The sequence below is a fragment of the Ursus americanus genome, chromosome 8 (assembly GCF_024610735.1).
Source record: "Ursus americanus isolate L20-20 chromosome 8, mUrsAme1.1.p, whole genome shotgun sequence".
NCBI classification, from domain to species: Eukaryota; Metazoa; Chordata; class Mammalia; order Carnivora; family Ursidae; genus Ursus; species Ursus americanus.
In genome coordinates this window covers 70,636,178-70,650,566 of record NC_142134.1, presented here as the reverse complement: position 1 = coordinate 70,650,566, position 14,389 = coordinate 70,636,178, and the positions used below count along the sequence as shown (strand labels likewise).

At 44.4% G+C, this 14,389-nt stretch overlaps 1 protein-coding gene across 1 annotated transcript; it reads left to right on the top strand.

The window, feature by feature from the left end:
• The first annotated feature begins 2,506 nt into the window (after window positions 1-2,506).
• Window positions 2,507-10,617, top strand: MED28 (mediator complex subunit 28). The gene is made up of 4 exons (XM_045771317.2): window positions 2,507-2,689; window positions 6,212-6,278; window positions 6,961-7,073; window positions 8,343-10,617. Exons 1-4 carry the CDS (start codon window positions 2,540-2,542, stop codon window positions 8,538-8,540), a joined length of 528 nt encoding a protein of 175 aa, XP_045627273.1. The 5' UTR covers window positions 2,507-2,539; the 3' UTR covers window positions 8,541-10,617.
• The last annotated feature ends 3,772 nt before the right edge of the window (window positions 10,618-14,389 follow it).

Below are 14,389 nucleotides of genomic sequence, written 5' to 3'. Positions count from 1 at the left end.
GGCCTGTGAAGGGAAACTAGAATTAGATTTCTTCCCAGTGACTCAGAAGGCAAAGCAGGGATTTGACAGAAAGCTTTCTATCAAAGGCTTTTTATAAATAGAGGAACAACAGAACTCTGTGTTTACCAGAGTGTGGGATCCAAAAGGCATAACCTAGCCCTGGATTCATGTGCTTATCTAATCTGAGATGAAATTTAGTTGTCATTGCAGGTACATTTGGCTGCCAGGTATTACACAAACCTTTGACTCATCCCAACCATGCTCAGAGGCAGGGAACATTACCATATCTATCCGTGAGGATGGTCCTGGCATGGCTATGGTCCAAAGCACCATATCCAAAACAGTAGTGGTTTAGAATACGATAGTGTTAAGAGGTAGCTGAAGTAGAGAATCCAAAACTGAAGCAGCCCCATGGTCATCGGAAATCCAGGCCAGGAATTGTGTACCACCACCCAGCCTCAAGGTTCTCTTGCAATTCCAGATGGCCATTGGGGTTGAAGACTACAGGAGGGTGAGAAGCGTTAGTCTTCTACTTTCAGAAACAAGTAAAATGATTCCAACTCTTCTTTTTTTTTTAATAAAATATATTAAAATATTGATGCTAACATTAACTGGCTTATTTTTAAATATATTTTTTAAATTCTCAGTTTTAATATGTAGATATTTTACCTATTCCAAGTTTTAATTGAATAAATACCGACACAACCCATACATGTTTGTAGTACAAAAATGTTTGTAGTACTCAATAATATTTTAGGAGTGTAAAGCGGTCCTAAGACCCAAAACAGTTTGAGAACTTGAGTCCACTAGTTCCCTTATGCCGTTATATTTCTGTTCAACAATTATGCCTGGCAGTTTTGGGTGTTAAGAATACAGGTGAACAGGGGCGCCTGGGTGGCACAGCGGTTGGGCGTCTGCCTTCAGCTCAGGGCGTGATCCCGGCGTTGTGGGATCGAGCCCCACATCAGGCTCCTCCCCTATGAGCCTGCTCCTTCCTCTCCCACTCCCCCTGCTTGTGTTCCCTCTCTCGCTGGCTGTCTCTATCTCTGTCGAATAAATAAATAAAACCTTAAAAAAAAAAAAAAAGAATACAGGTGAACAAGGCAGGCCCTGATCTCATGGAGCTTGCATTTCTGTTGGTGCATGTGTGTCAGGTGACTTTGTCAAAGACAAATGAACAAGGTAATTTCAGGTAATACTTAGGTGCTGTAAAGAAAATTAAACAAGGTGAGGTGGCTGGGAGTGTGGGGCTAATTTAATTTACATTCATGCGGCAAAGATGAGTTTTGATCTGAGACCTGATGAGCAAAGGGGAGCCTCTGCTTTTTCTGGCTACTTCTGCCTTGCCTCCCTCACTCCAGCCCTACTGGCCTTTCTGTGGTTCCTTAAATATGCCAGGCGGGTTCCTTCTTCAAAGGCCCCCTTGTCTCGAAAACTTCGTAATGGTTACGTTTTCATTCCAGTCACTTTAGTGCAGATCTCTTTGAGAGGACTTCAACTACCCATCTCAAATCCATCACTAGCCATCTCCTTATTGGCTTTCATTTTTCTTCTTAGCACTTATCTCTACATGATATTGCTATATATATTTGGGTTTGTCTCTCTCCCACAAAAACAACACGGAAGGCTCAGTAAATGTGCTGGATAACTGCAAAATTAAATATAATGGGAAAAGAAACCCTAGCTTCTGAAAAGATAAATAAATGCTAAAAGGAAGTTACTGAAAGGCAGTATAGCGGCTTTAATGCAACCATAAATATCTAAGGTGAACAGTTCCAGGCACACAGACACGGAGCTTTAACATTAGTGTTTTTGTTACCCGCCTCTCCGCACAGAGAACTTAGCGGTTACTCTGCCAGTTTGTTCCTGTTACATCCACAGTGACTAGATTAGTCACTGGTGCACAATAAGTGCTCAGTAACAGTGGAATGAATGGGTGCCTCCCTCCTTCTACCAACGGCCAACCGGAGCCTGAAGAGAGAAAGGTTTGGCTACCAGTAACTCCAAACCTCAAGGGCAAAGGCGGGAGTAACACAGGAGTATCCTGACTCCCGGGGAAGGGCTAGCGCTACCATAGTGACTGATTCTCCACTCCCCACAACAGCGTCAAATCCCGTCAAAGCCTTTAATTCTTTTTTTTTTTTTTAAGATTTTATTTATTGGACAGAGAGAGACACAGCAAGAGAGAGAAAACCAGCAGGAGGAGTGGGAGAGGGATAAGGAGGCTTCCCGCTGAGCAGGGAGCCCGAGGGGGGGCGATCCCAGGACCCTGGGATCATAACCTGAGCCGAAGGCAGACGCTTAACGACTGAGCCACCCAGGCGCCCCAAGCCTTTAATTCTTAAGTTAGGAAAATAAAAAGAAAAGCCTGGCCGCGGGGGCAGAAAAGGAAAAAGCAAGGATATCAAATCCCCAGTTTCCCCAAAGCCTAATGGACGCCTGCAGCGGCAGGCAATATCACATGACTAGGCGTGTCACGTGAGCCTCGTGCGCCAGCTTCTGCGCAGGCGCCAACGGAACCTTGCGCGCTAATCCAGAAATGGCGGCTCCGCTGGGAGGTATGTTCTCCGGGCAGCCTCCTGGACACCCTGGGGACTCCAGGGGCCAAGCTTCGCTTCTTCAGGCCGCGCCAGGCCCTCCGAGAACTTCTAACAGTACATTGGTGGACGAATTGGAGTCATCTTTTGAGGTAAGATGAGATTGGGGCGCCTGTGTTCCCAGCCTCCCTTCTTTCTTGAAAGGTAAATTGCGCCTGGGCGGTTGTCTCTTTCAGCGATGCCCGCATCAGGCTTACAAATAGGGGAAGAGGCTCAGAGAGCGTAAGTCACCTGCTTTAATCTCCACGTGGTCGCGGGAATTCTGCTCAGGTCTGCTGGCGGAGACGTGAACCTTATGTTTCCGGAAGCTGGTGGACTTGAAGTTTGCCCATCTCCAGCTTCGGAACCCTTCTAGGTTCCTAGTCGGTTGTTCCCGTCCCACCTTTTTTTTGGGCGCATCGCTGAGCTCTCTTCCCCGCATTCCTGCGTGTTTAATACTGGTTCATCTACGACGGGTAACGTCACACTGCTAAGTCCTGTATCCTTTCTGCTGGGCTCCACCCTTAGATGGCCCCAAACAAATGGACTCTTGGAGATGAGATGAAATGAACTTATGTGAAATTTGCTGTGTGAAACTTACTACTAGGAGAGGGGGAAGAAGGAAAACTGGGAGTTAGGGAGGGAGCGAGGGAGGCGGGAATGACCCCAGACTCTTGAGTTCTACCCAAGAAGTTAACCCCTCTCGCAAGGAAAATGGGGAGTGGTGGTAGACAAAGGAGAGGTGAAAATAGGTGCTTAAAAATTAAAAAAAAAAAAAAAAGTGCTTTCAGTGGTCTCTAGAGTGGAAGATGAGCCATTATTGTGTGGAAATAAAATAGCTTTTAATTGCAGCCACCTTTTCCACATTTTAAGTCCTGGTCGTGTGAGTTTTATACTGTGTGTAATAGCAGAGTAGAGCATGAATATAATTTGTAAATGAATGTGTTATTGGGGCTGCATGGGAAAAATGCTTTTACTGGGGGATGTACATTCAAAAACTTGGAGATAACTGATTTAAAGGACATCGAAATTTATCTGGGAGGAGGATGAGACGCCTTTGCAGTGGTGCAAAGCCATAAAGGAGAAGGTTTGGTAAGCTTTAGAGCAGCATTTAGCATTGAGGTGAGGTAGCTGTCAGTCATGAGTGCTTGCTGAAACTGGCTCTGTAGAAGTCTTGGCCAGAGCCAACACCAGCACCCTAATGGTTAAAACCCGTTAGTGGCTACCTGTCACTCTTGAGATAAAGCCAAAAGGTTTACTGTGGTGTTCCTGGCTCTGTATATTCAACTGTCTGCTCCATTACAATTTCCTCTTAATCTGCCTACAGAAGACTTTTTCTGCATGTGCTGTTTGTTTTCTCTCTGGGTTTCCAGGTCCCCCTCCCCCAACTTGTGCATCCTTTCCTCAGTGGATCCGCCCCTGGTGCCTTTTGTAGGACTTATCACTAAACCAGGCAGGCCCGTGAAGTCAGAGGCCATCTCTCCCTCATTCCCCCATCAGTGCTAATACAGTGGTAGCAGATAGCAAGTGCTTGATGAGTATTTGTCAAATAGTGAAGGAGCCTGTTGTGTGTCAGTCCCTGTCTTCAGTGCTAAGAGTACAGAGAAAACAGTCCTTGCCCTGAAGGAATTCATGACAGTGGGGGTAGAAGAAACAGATAAATAGCAGTCATTTGCTGTGTTTGTGGGATCACTGCTCTGGTAGAAAAAAACCCAGGGAACTCTGGCAGCACACATGGGCCTGGCTGCCAAAGGCACTTCCCAGAGAATGTGAAACCTGAAAGGGTGTTTGGATAAAATCAGGTGAAAAGGAGAGAGAGTTGCTACCTGGCCCTCCCTCTGCTGCTTCATGATCACCCATCTAGTCTTCTCAGGACTCAGCTCAAAGGCCACATTTTAATTTCCCTGTAGTCTGTGTGGGCCTCTATTCCAGAGCCTCCAGTGGCCCGTGGCACCTGCTTGCCCACTTTTCATTTCATATTCTGTTTCAAGGGTGCTGTCCCTTGAGGTCTCCAGCTTTCTCATTCTAGTTGTTCAGTAAATGCTCTTTAATGGAATGAGTTTATTGAGATCATGCCCTCTTTTTGTGGGAGGGAACCTTGGAGACCATCCTTTCCTTTTATGGATGGAGAAACTGGGGCTCAGAGGAGAAATTACCTGCCCAAAGCCAAACCCTTAGTTTGTGCAAATGAGAACTAGGACTTTTGGGCCTCCCTACTGCCCAGTCAAAGGTTCCATCCTGTGCATACTTCTAAAAAAGCATATTCTTTTTATAGGCCACCACACATTCTATTCTCCATACAACTGCCCAACTATCTATAAAGACCTGTGTGTATAATTTCCTTTTTTTTTTTTTAAGGGGTAAGAGGGAACTGAAATTCCTGAGCTCAGATTTCCTTTCACCAGGTCTGGTGGCCCTGCTGGCTGTGAGGGAGCAGCTCCACAGTTTGCCTGGTTGGTCTGGGTGGGATGTTTTCCAGTACCCACAAATTCCATAGAGCAGGTATGCCCTACTCGTATCCTAGATCCAGCAGGAGTCATTTTTCCAAGTAATACACAGAATGGGCAATTTGTTTTTCTGATTTTCTGATTTCTTGAGTTGTTACAAGGATTCCCCAGGAGGCGTCCTGTGATTTTTCGTTATAAATCAGATGGGGGGAAACTGCTGGCAGCAGGATTTGTTGCTTCCCAAAGGGCCCTCACATCTGGTTGATGGCCTAAATTTGGACCCGCATATGCCTACCTCACACCAAGTGTAGTTTGTTTATTGCTGGTGGGGCTCTGCTTTCCTGAGGTTTGAGGCTTTCTTTCTGACCACTGCTCCCCTCTCCAGCTCCCATCCTATTCTCTGGCTGACCCCACTGCCCTCTGATAGGCCTTCTTTGTGTGTTTCCTGGCAGTTTCCTGTGCGCAGAACTCCATGGCTGAATCACATATTCATCTAGATCGTGTCCCTTTAGAGAAATTGTCTCTTTGGGATTTGTTTATCCATGTGACAGCAAGCTCGTTCTCTTAGGTTGTCCTGTCAGTCATTAACGCGTAGTGAGCACCCAGTCAGTGCCAAGCAGTCTTCCTGCACTAGGAGTGTAGTGAACAAGACATGTAAAATTCCCGCCTGGTGGTAGGAAGCAACTAATAATGGACTAAAAGAATGGGACGATGTCAGGTAACTGTGTGAAAAACAGTAAAGCTGGGCTTGAGGATAGTGAGCAGGAGAGGCGCGTTTCAAGATTAGTGACAGATGGCCTCTCTGAGGAGGTGATGATTTACCTGAGTCCGGATACGGTGATAATGTAGTTCATGTAAGCATCGGAGGGGATGTAAGTGGGGCTGGAACAGGGCCGCAGGCTCTGGTGTGGAATGGGACCTTGGGGTAAGGGGTGAGTGGCAGGAGTGGGGACCAGGTGGCTGTGCTCGCAGATACCAGCAGCCTCATTTGCAGACTCTCCCTCCGAGGGTCTGATGGACTCAGTGTACCAAGTTTCTTCATTAGCAGGGGGATAACTTGTCAGCTGATGTGCAAACCCAGACTCTATCAACTCCTTGAATGACTTCACGAGAAGTTATTTCTTATTCTGAAGGAGGATTTTTGACATGTGAATGACATTTTTTTTCTTACATGTTTGGATCACACAGGCTTGCTTTGCTTCTCTTGTGAGTCAGGACTATGTCAATGGTACGGATCAGGAAGAGATTAGAACTGGTAAGAATTTACTCTTTGTAGACTATGTTCTTGCTTTCAGCAAGATTCCTAATTGCTGATTTTACACTCCATGTGTTTCAGGTCTATTTGTATCCTAAGAGAACTTTTCCTGGGAGTAAGATTTATGCAGTCATTTCTATATACTGCTGGTTCATTGTTCAGTTTATTAATTAACATGTCACTCGTAATGAGCCACTTAAAATGAGCTTTCCATTTTGGTATAGGACAGTGATAACCAACAATGCTGCTTTTTGCAAAAAAATAAGTTTTGATTATTTTTGAAGGTGTTACAGAGAAAAGTCTCTTGTACTTCCCCAGCTTCACCCAGGTTCTTTCTGCAGAGGCAACCAGTGTTTCTGATTTTTTTTTGTACTGTGTTTTACATGTTACATTTTAACTGGAAGTCATGATGCTAATTGCTAGATCTCTGGATTGTCTCTCTTCAGAAGAACTTTTGTGTTGAACTGAGGTATCATTCACCTCATAAAAGCACAAATTACATGGTATTTAATGTTGGTTAATACATGGGGGTTGGGAGTCAGTATCATTGCTGTGACCAAAATTAAAATTCCAGATTACATCTATGGGGAGGTGCTGTTTTGATATTTCGACTGTTCATTTATGAGGGAGGTAATATGTGTCTAGTGTTTTTCTTAATATTTTGGTCTTTTTTTTTTATAAGGTGTTGATCAGTGTATCCAGAAATTTCTGGATATTGCGAGACAGACGGAATGTTTTTTCCTACAAAAAAGATTGCAGTTATCTGTCCAGAAACCAGAGCAAGTTATCAAAGAGGTATGAACTCATATTTCTCCTCAACTTTTAAGAAGAGCACATGTTGTCATGATTCCATCTGTGCTTTAAATGAGATACATCCTTTTCCCATGAGTTACAGTAGGGCTTTATAGATTGAATACAAATGTTGCTAGTTGTCAGTGTTGATGACAAGCTTGGCAGGTAGTGGAGCCAGAGGGTGGAGGGGGGAAAGATGGGCTTCAAACAGAGCAGTTTCATTTGCTGGCTTTCATGGAAGACTTCTTACAGGAAACGTTCTGTTGCTTGAAAAAGGTGGAGAAGCCATTAATGTAGATGACAAACTCATTTTGGACAGAAAATGTGAGCTGTGTGTATCCCCGGCTGCTTTAGACACAGGAAGGGCTCAAGTTTTGTTCAAGGAATCAAAAATTAAATGTTCTGTCCAGGTTGCTTGAGACTCGGGATTTCATTTATCTCAGTTCTTTAAAAACGGGGGCATTTGGAAATGTGTTGAGGTTGCCACGATGACTGGGAAGCTTTACTGGTATTTCGTGTGTTGGGCCAAAGCCTGCCGCGTGCATTGTGGAAGGGAGAAGAATCCTCTTGCCCAAGAGGCCTGTGATGCCCCTAATGAGAAACACTAAATTGAAATGATTGTTTTTGGTACTTTTTTGAAGTAACTAGTCCCCATTAATTGAAAACATTCTTTTTATTCATTTATATCCGCTGTTGAGGACGTGAAGGGTAAGATGATAGCTTTACAGTTTATCCTGTCATCATTTCCTGATTTGAACACTTGAATAAGAACATAGGTGTGTTCAAGGCTGGGCCTTAATAAAGAATTATAATGCTGGTATTCATTTAAAAAGCACTTGACTATGAGATTGTAACACTTCATCCTGAACTGATAGAGCAGTGGTTTTGGACTCTTTTTAAAACAGTTATTAGCATATGTTTCAGATTCTCAGTGTTTTAGATTCTCAGCAGTAGACTTTGGACGGAGGTACTGGGTGCCTGGGCACCAGGATGGGAAAGAGACTGATTTTCTTCGGCTGCCCTTTGGTACTTGGGAATATTGGAACATCTGTATTACTTATTAAAAGAAAATGAAAAATAAAAACTCCCAGTGTTAGGCATCTTCCATTGGAGGAGCTGCTGTGGGTCGTTCGGATGGTGGAGCCAAGCCGGGTAATGGGCGTACGATGGTTTAATTGATTCTCCTGTTTTGAATTTACTTCTTAGAGTCTTACCAAGTCAGGAGCTCTTTCCCCTTTTCTTGAGCTTGCTCTTCGTTGTCTTTGTTTGTAGGATGTCTCAGAGCTGAGGAATGAATTACAGCGGAAAGACGCTCTGGTCCAGAAGCACTTGACAAAACTGAGGCATTGGCAGCAGGTGCTGGAGGACATCAACGTGCAGCACAAAAAGCCAGCGGACATCCCTCAGGGCTCCTTGGCCTACCTCGAGCAGGCCTCTGCTAACATCCCCGCACCAATGAAGCAGACCTGAGTCAGAGCTGGTCTGGAGGTGATCTGGTGTGTGCATCTGCCTAAACGCGGATTTGCCAGATATCACTTCTTGTGGACGTGACATTTTGGAAGAACTCTTTGCCAAAGAATGAGATGATTTTTGTTGATGATCTCACCTAAATTTTTCCCCTTATTTTTTATGTGTTATTTCTTGAGTACTTTATAAAATGCCTATATATTTTGGTAAATCAAGTAAGTTTTCCTGTCTTTAACAAAGTTTAGACTGGTGGTCTGATGCCACCTACAGATTTCCTTTTGAAAATCTGTTTCTTTTTTCTGTTTGTATTTTTTTGTTTATGACTTAATCTCTGTGTGTTTCCAGTTTTAGATTAGCTTGCATGATTTGATCTGAGAGGATGAGGATTTTGGTTGTAGGCTTTTTATGACAGTTATCCCTCAGTGGTAATGCAGAAAAATAGGTAAATTTGCATGTTTCAAGACTTTAAATTACCTCAAGAAGAGGAATCTAATACAGTGATGTTTGTGATGCATCCAGAGCTCTTAGAATGAGGATATTTTGTAAATAGGTTGAAAGGATTATAATATCCTAAGTTAGTGTGGTAATAGTATAGTGGTACGTTGATGTTGACTTTTATTTGGGCTAAGTTTATATTTCGTGTGGTGCTTTTTCACTTTTTGGAGTGGAGGTGTGTAGGAGGAGCAGTGATAGGCTCAATTTTGTTATGTTCTGCAGTGATGAATCTGTGAGGAAGGGCACAGACCTTGTTTTCCGCATGACACTTGAGGTGTGTGTGCAGGGTGAGGAGTTAAAGCTTGCTGTGATCGTCGCTTTTCATTTTGAGTTTTGTCTGCTTGTGTCGTTTTTGTTTCTGGTTTTTTGTAGCAGAATTTTCCACTAAGGATGGTTCTTGCTTATGAGTGACGTTGATTCCAAGGGACTGGTGCCTCTGGGTGGGGAGTGGGCTGCAGGATGACCCTCAGCGAACTCCCCGTCCTCAACAGTCACGGGAGCCTCAGCATTTGGGAAGGCATTTGACTCTTGTTGGTTACACGGGCCAACAAGATTCTCTGTTGAGCTGCCCTTGAGAAGTTCAGAAGGGCATTGCATGTGGTGCTCCCTAGGTGAGATTTTCCTTTCTCTGTTGTTTACAGTCTCTTACCAGATTACATCTCCTGACCCCAAACAAATGCTCGATTGTTTCCTGAACAGGCAGTACTTCTGCAACCAGTGTCCTGATGTATTGTCTCCTTCAGCCTTGAAGGCTCCTCCCTCCATAACACTGACACCCATCATTCATGGTTGTTTGACCTGGATGCCACCTGGCCCCCTGAAGCCTCTATACCCCCTCTCCATTGCACCCCAAGGACACAGGACTTCTTCTGTCTTTGCCAGCCTTGCTTCATTCTCCCTGGGGGGGTTAGTGATTTGTTTGTTTGTTTTGTTTTGTTTTAGAAGATTTTATTTATTTGAGAGTGAAAGCAGGAGAGATCACAGAGCTCTGGAGAGGGAGAAGCAGACTCGCCACTGAGCGGAGAGCCCGATGTGGGGCTTAATCCCATGACCCTGGGATCATGACTTGAGCCGAAAGCAGTCGCTTAACTGGCTGAGCCACCCAGGTGCCCCGGAGTTAGTGATTTGTATCTGTCTCTGTGCCCCTCGTGAGAAATAGACATTGTTCCCCTCTGAATGTACAGTGACCATTTACTATTTATCTTTTATGTATAATACTTATTACTCATTCTTGTTTGTGTGTATGTGTGTGGGGTACTCAGCCTGGGGCCAAGCCCTCAGTGTAGATTAAACAGAGCTTTTAAAAGTTGTTTTTACTTACATTATACGACTTCAAGGTTGTTAACTTGGCCACCTCATACCAAGTAGAAGCTCTGGTTGGCAGCTTTAGATTTCTTGATTAAAAACCTAGATAAACGAGTTACATTTTAGGCAGTCTTTCAGTAATAGAGGTTCTTACTGAAAAAATTGGGAACTATTCTACTTGGTGCTCAGTGAAAAGATTTTGAATTCATGTAAGTACCAATTATTGCCATTTCTTTATTCAAGAACTTCCTGTCAAATAAATAGCAGTTTTTCAATCTTACCTGTTTGTAATTATCTTTTTGCTTTTAATGACCTCTTAATTGTTGATGAACATAGAAAACCCTGTGAGCTGCTGTCTTCTTCAGTGAGAAAATAAGAAACCAATCAGTAAGGGATTTCCCTTACTTTTCCACTCCCAGAATGACACACCTACCCACCTCTTCAGGATATCCTTTTTTTCCTTGCTGTTCCATCTCCTGAAGTGCCTACCCTGTATAAGACCAGCTTTTCCACCACTGTCCGGGGTCCCAGGCTAGCAGTTGCCTTCTTTAGGGCTTAATGCCTGGGTGTTGTCCGTCCCCCGCATTGCCTGTCTGCTGGATCATTCTCCAGCTCACAGAGTTCTTCGTCTCCCATCTTCAGCATTTCCCTCGGCGCTTGAGCTGCTGCCCCATCTTCCTGTCCCTCGATCACAGTCTCCAGTGTGTCTCCTCCAGGCTGCCCCCCTACACTACCATCGCTGTGCCGTGATGCTTACTAGCCACTTTGCTGTTGCTAGATTGAATGGGTACTTCATCTTCTTTACTTGAATTCATTCTCTTTGATTCATCTTTCCTTTCCTTTTCTACCCCGCTTCTCCATGTTGACATTTCTGAGTGTTTGGTCCTGGGCCCCTGGAGGCCACGGTGGAGTGCTGCTCGGTTCTCCCTTCAAGAGGGTCGCTGTGAGGGGAGTACAGTTACCAGAGCCCCGCCTTCGGGGCTCTGCTGCAGGGCTCCCAGAGATCCCCAGTTAATATCTTGTAATTCTGATTGTGTCGTGGGATATAGCTCCTGGAGGACCTGACAAGTGTGTTAGTGGACATGGTCTGAGAGAGCAGGCAGTAGGATGGGGTCGGGGGCCAGCTCATGTGCTGTCCAACTGACAAGAGAGACCCGTCGTGGTACAGTCACCAATGGCCAAGTTCCTGAAGATTCCACCGGTGGTGCCTCAAGGAAACCTCCCACATGGCCAGCGCAAGGATCAAACACTGGAGGGTAAGAGGGAACACTGTGGACAAGAGCAGGGGGGTTGGCTGGTTATCGCCTCGCTGTCTTACTCCCCCTGGAGGAATAAGGACAAACTACCGTACTTAGCGAACAGTCAGCAGCCACCCTGAGTTCCTGGGGCATCTTTGACGCAGACAGTCAAGCTAGTAGGAGGTAGCAGATCAAAAATAACATCGCCCGGGCGGCTCGGTCAGTTCAGAGGCTGACTCTTGATTTTGGCTCAGGTCATGATTTCAGGGTCTTGAGGTTGAGCCCCGTGTCAGGCTCCACACTCCGCGGGGAGCCTGCTGGAGATTGTCTCTCTCCCCTTCCCCCTGCTCACGTGTGCGTGCTCTCAATATTCAAAAGAAGAAGAAGAATATTGCACCCTCTGGGTGATGGTGATTAGTGCTACCCTAAGAAATGCAAAGGATGCAGGGAGAGTGGTCCCTAACACAGCTCCATTTAATTTCCCAGCCTCACCCTTGCAGAATCCAGATGGATCCTGGAGAGTGAGTATAGAGACCACGTAACCGCGAGCGCAACTGCTGTGTTGGGTGTTACGTCGTCGATGCTAGAGCAACTAATGAGGGCTCGGACACGCTAGCAGCCGTTGCTCGGGCGAGTTCGTTCTTTTCCACACTAATTAGGAAACACTTGACAGCAATCTGCCTTTCCAGTTTCGCTCCAGCAGTGTTAGCCCTTCCTCCTGTCATAATAGGGCCTTCCAAGATTTATCACCACATCTTGCTGTTTCTCCCTCCTGACTCAATCCTGGACCAGTTCATTTCTTTTCGTCTCCACCAGTCTCCCCAAACCATCACCGTCACATCTGGACCTCTTGCTCTTGAGAGATTGATGGAATCGGATTATGTACACAAAAACCGGAAGAATGTTTTATCTTTCAAATTGAGTTTCTTTGTCAGTATTATCTAGGGTATGGAGAGGTAGGATTTTAGTCCCTGTTGGTGAATGTGTAAACTTGATAGAAACTTTCTGGATGATAATCTCATTAGTCAGAAAGCTTAAGCATGTATCCTTTGATGCTTTACTGCGCTCTACTCAAGGAATATGTCAAGAAATGGTAGAAGCATGCACGGATTTAGTTAAGAAAGATGTAATCATTGCAGGGTAGAATCTAGAAATTTAACCATCTTTCACTTACCTGCACCAAGAAAGAAATCAAACAGACGTAGAGTCTCTAAAATTCTGTCCCTGCAGCTGGTGTCCTGCTGAGTTAAAGGACAGTCGTACAAAGTGCAGCCTACTTTGCTAGTCATCAGGAGTTGCAGTGTTGGAAAAAGGTTTCGATAAACAGAACTATCTGGACATAGTTTTTAAAACACAAAATGCAAGCATAATCCTATAATGCTCACCTTATCTTGCAGGAAACAAGATAACTATTAAAAAATGTGATACTGGGGCCCCTGGGTGGCTCAGTCGGTTAAGCATCTGCCTTCACTCAGGTCATGAACTGGGTCCTGGGATCAAATCCTGAATTGGACTCCTTGCTCTGCAGGGAGACTGCTTCTTCCTTTCCCTCTGCGCCCCCCCCCCCCCCCGCCACTTGTGGTCTCTCAAGCTCTCTCAAATAAATAAATCTTTTTTAAAAAATGTAATGCTGAAAATAACATGGCATGTTACATCTCTGGAACAAGTATTGTCATTTAAGAAATTATAGGGCCATGTGTTTTGATTAGATAGTGATTTTACCTTTAAATTGTGAGTTGTAATTGCATTTCTCTCAAAATGACATATGGAAGCAGCTGCTTTTTATTTGAAGATGATCTAATTGAGGTTAATGTGAACTTCCTATTTCCAAGCTCCGTCTTCATCTAATTTCACCTTTGTTTGGGAAAACAATACAAGTCACAGCCATTTTTATTGCCCAGTTGTTTAAAGTTTTATTCAAAGAGCAAAGGTTTGACAGTGCATAGAATAAACAACTGTTTATGGCCACCTGTGGGGCCAGCACCAAAGGACTGAGAACATATTTTGCCCAGATCGTATTGAGTCTTGTCAAATTGCACTGCTCTGTCAGAAGGTCAGACAATTCCGTGCGGACTGACAGGTCAGCACCATGAATGGCCAGTCCCGATTCCCTTTAATGTACTGAGCATCCATGCGGGGGAGGGGGGGGCAATGCACCATGAGGCAAAGGGCCCAAGCCCAAAGACCACGGGTTCAGTAGATCTTTGACTTCATAGAATACTCTAGAAACCTTGACAAGTGACCAAATTGAAACTACAGTCATTGAAACTGAGATGTATGATGGGGCAAGGCTCAGTTATTCACGGAAGAATTCTGGCAGTGGTTAGTTCCAATTCATGATTGGTGTCATTACCCATAATATTTTGCTTAATTCTTGCAAAGCCCCTTTTGAGGTAGGTGTTATCCCCTCTATAGTCTACTTCAGGTCCTGGAGCTATGAAGTCAAAGCATGCAATCCAGGTATGCCAGGGTCTCCTGTAGTCCACTCCTAGTTTTGCCTCATTTTGTTTTTTTAATTGGCTTTCATGAATATTTTGAACTTTGTTTTATTCTTCTTCCTACTGAGGTTGAATGTGCATTTTGGAATTACGTCATTTACATAGAAATATTTTTCAAGTGGAGATGACTAGCATTCTAAGGAAAAATGAAACCACTTTTAGAGTAGACCATGGAAATCACAAAGCCTGATGTTCCATAAAGTGGAATGAAATCTTCTGGGTACTAGAAATACAGTGTGAAGGTTATCAGCAACATTAATAACATTTTCCTATGGGTGCTTTTGATAACACTGGTTTTTTTGTTTGTTTTGAGGAG

What these genes read in the sequence shown, in the direction of transcription:
- MED28 (XM_045771317.2), top strand. Translation starts at nt 2,540, where the DNA reads ATGGCGGCTCCGCTGGGAGGTATGTTCTCCGGGCAGCCTCCTGGACAC. An exon ending in AATTGGAGTCATCTTTTGAG is followed by an intron (nt 2,690 to 6,211) that starts GTAAGATGAGAT and finishes TGGATCACACAG; the next exon opens with GCTTGCTTTGCTTCTCTTGT. An exon ending in CAGAGCAAGTTATCAAAGAG is followed by an intron (nt 7,074 to 8,342) that starts GTATGAACTCAT and finishes CTTTGTTTGTAG; the next exon opens with GATGTCTCAGAGCTGAGGAA.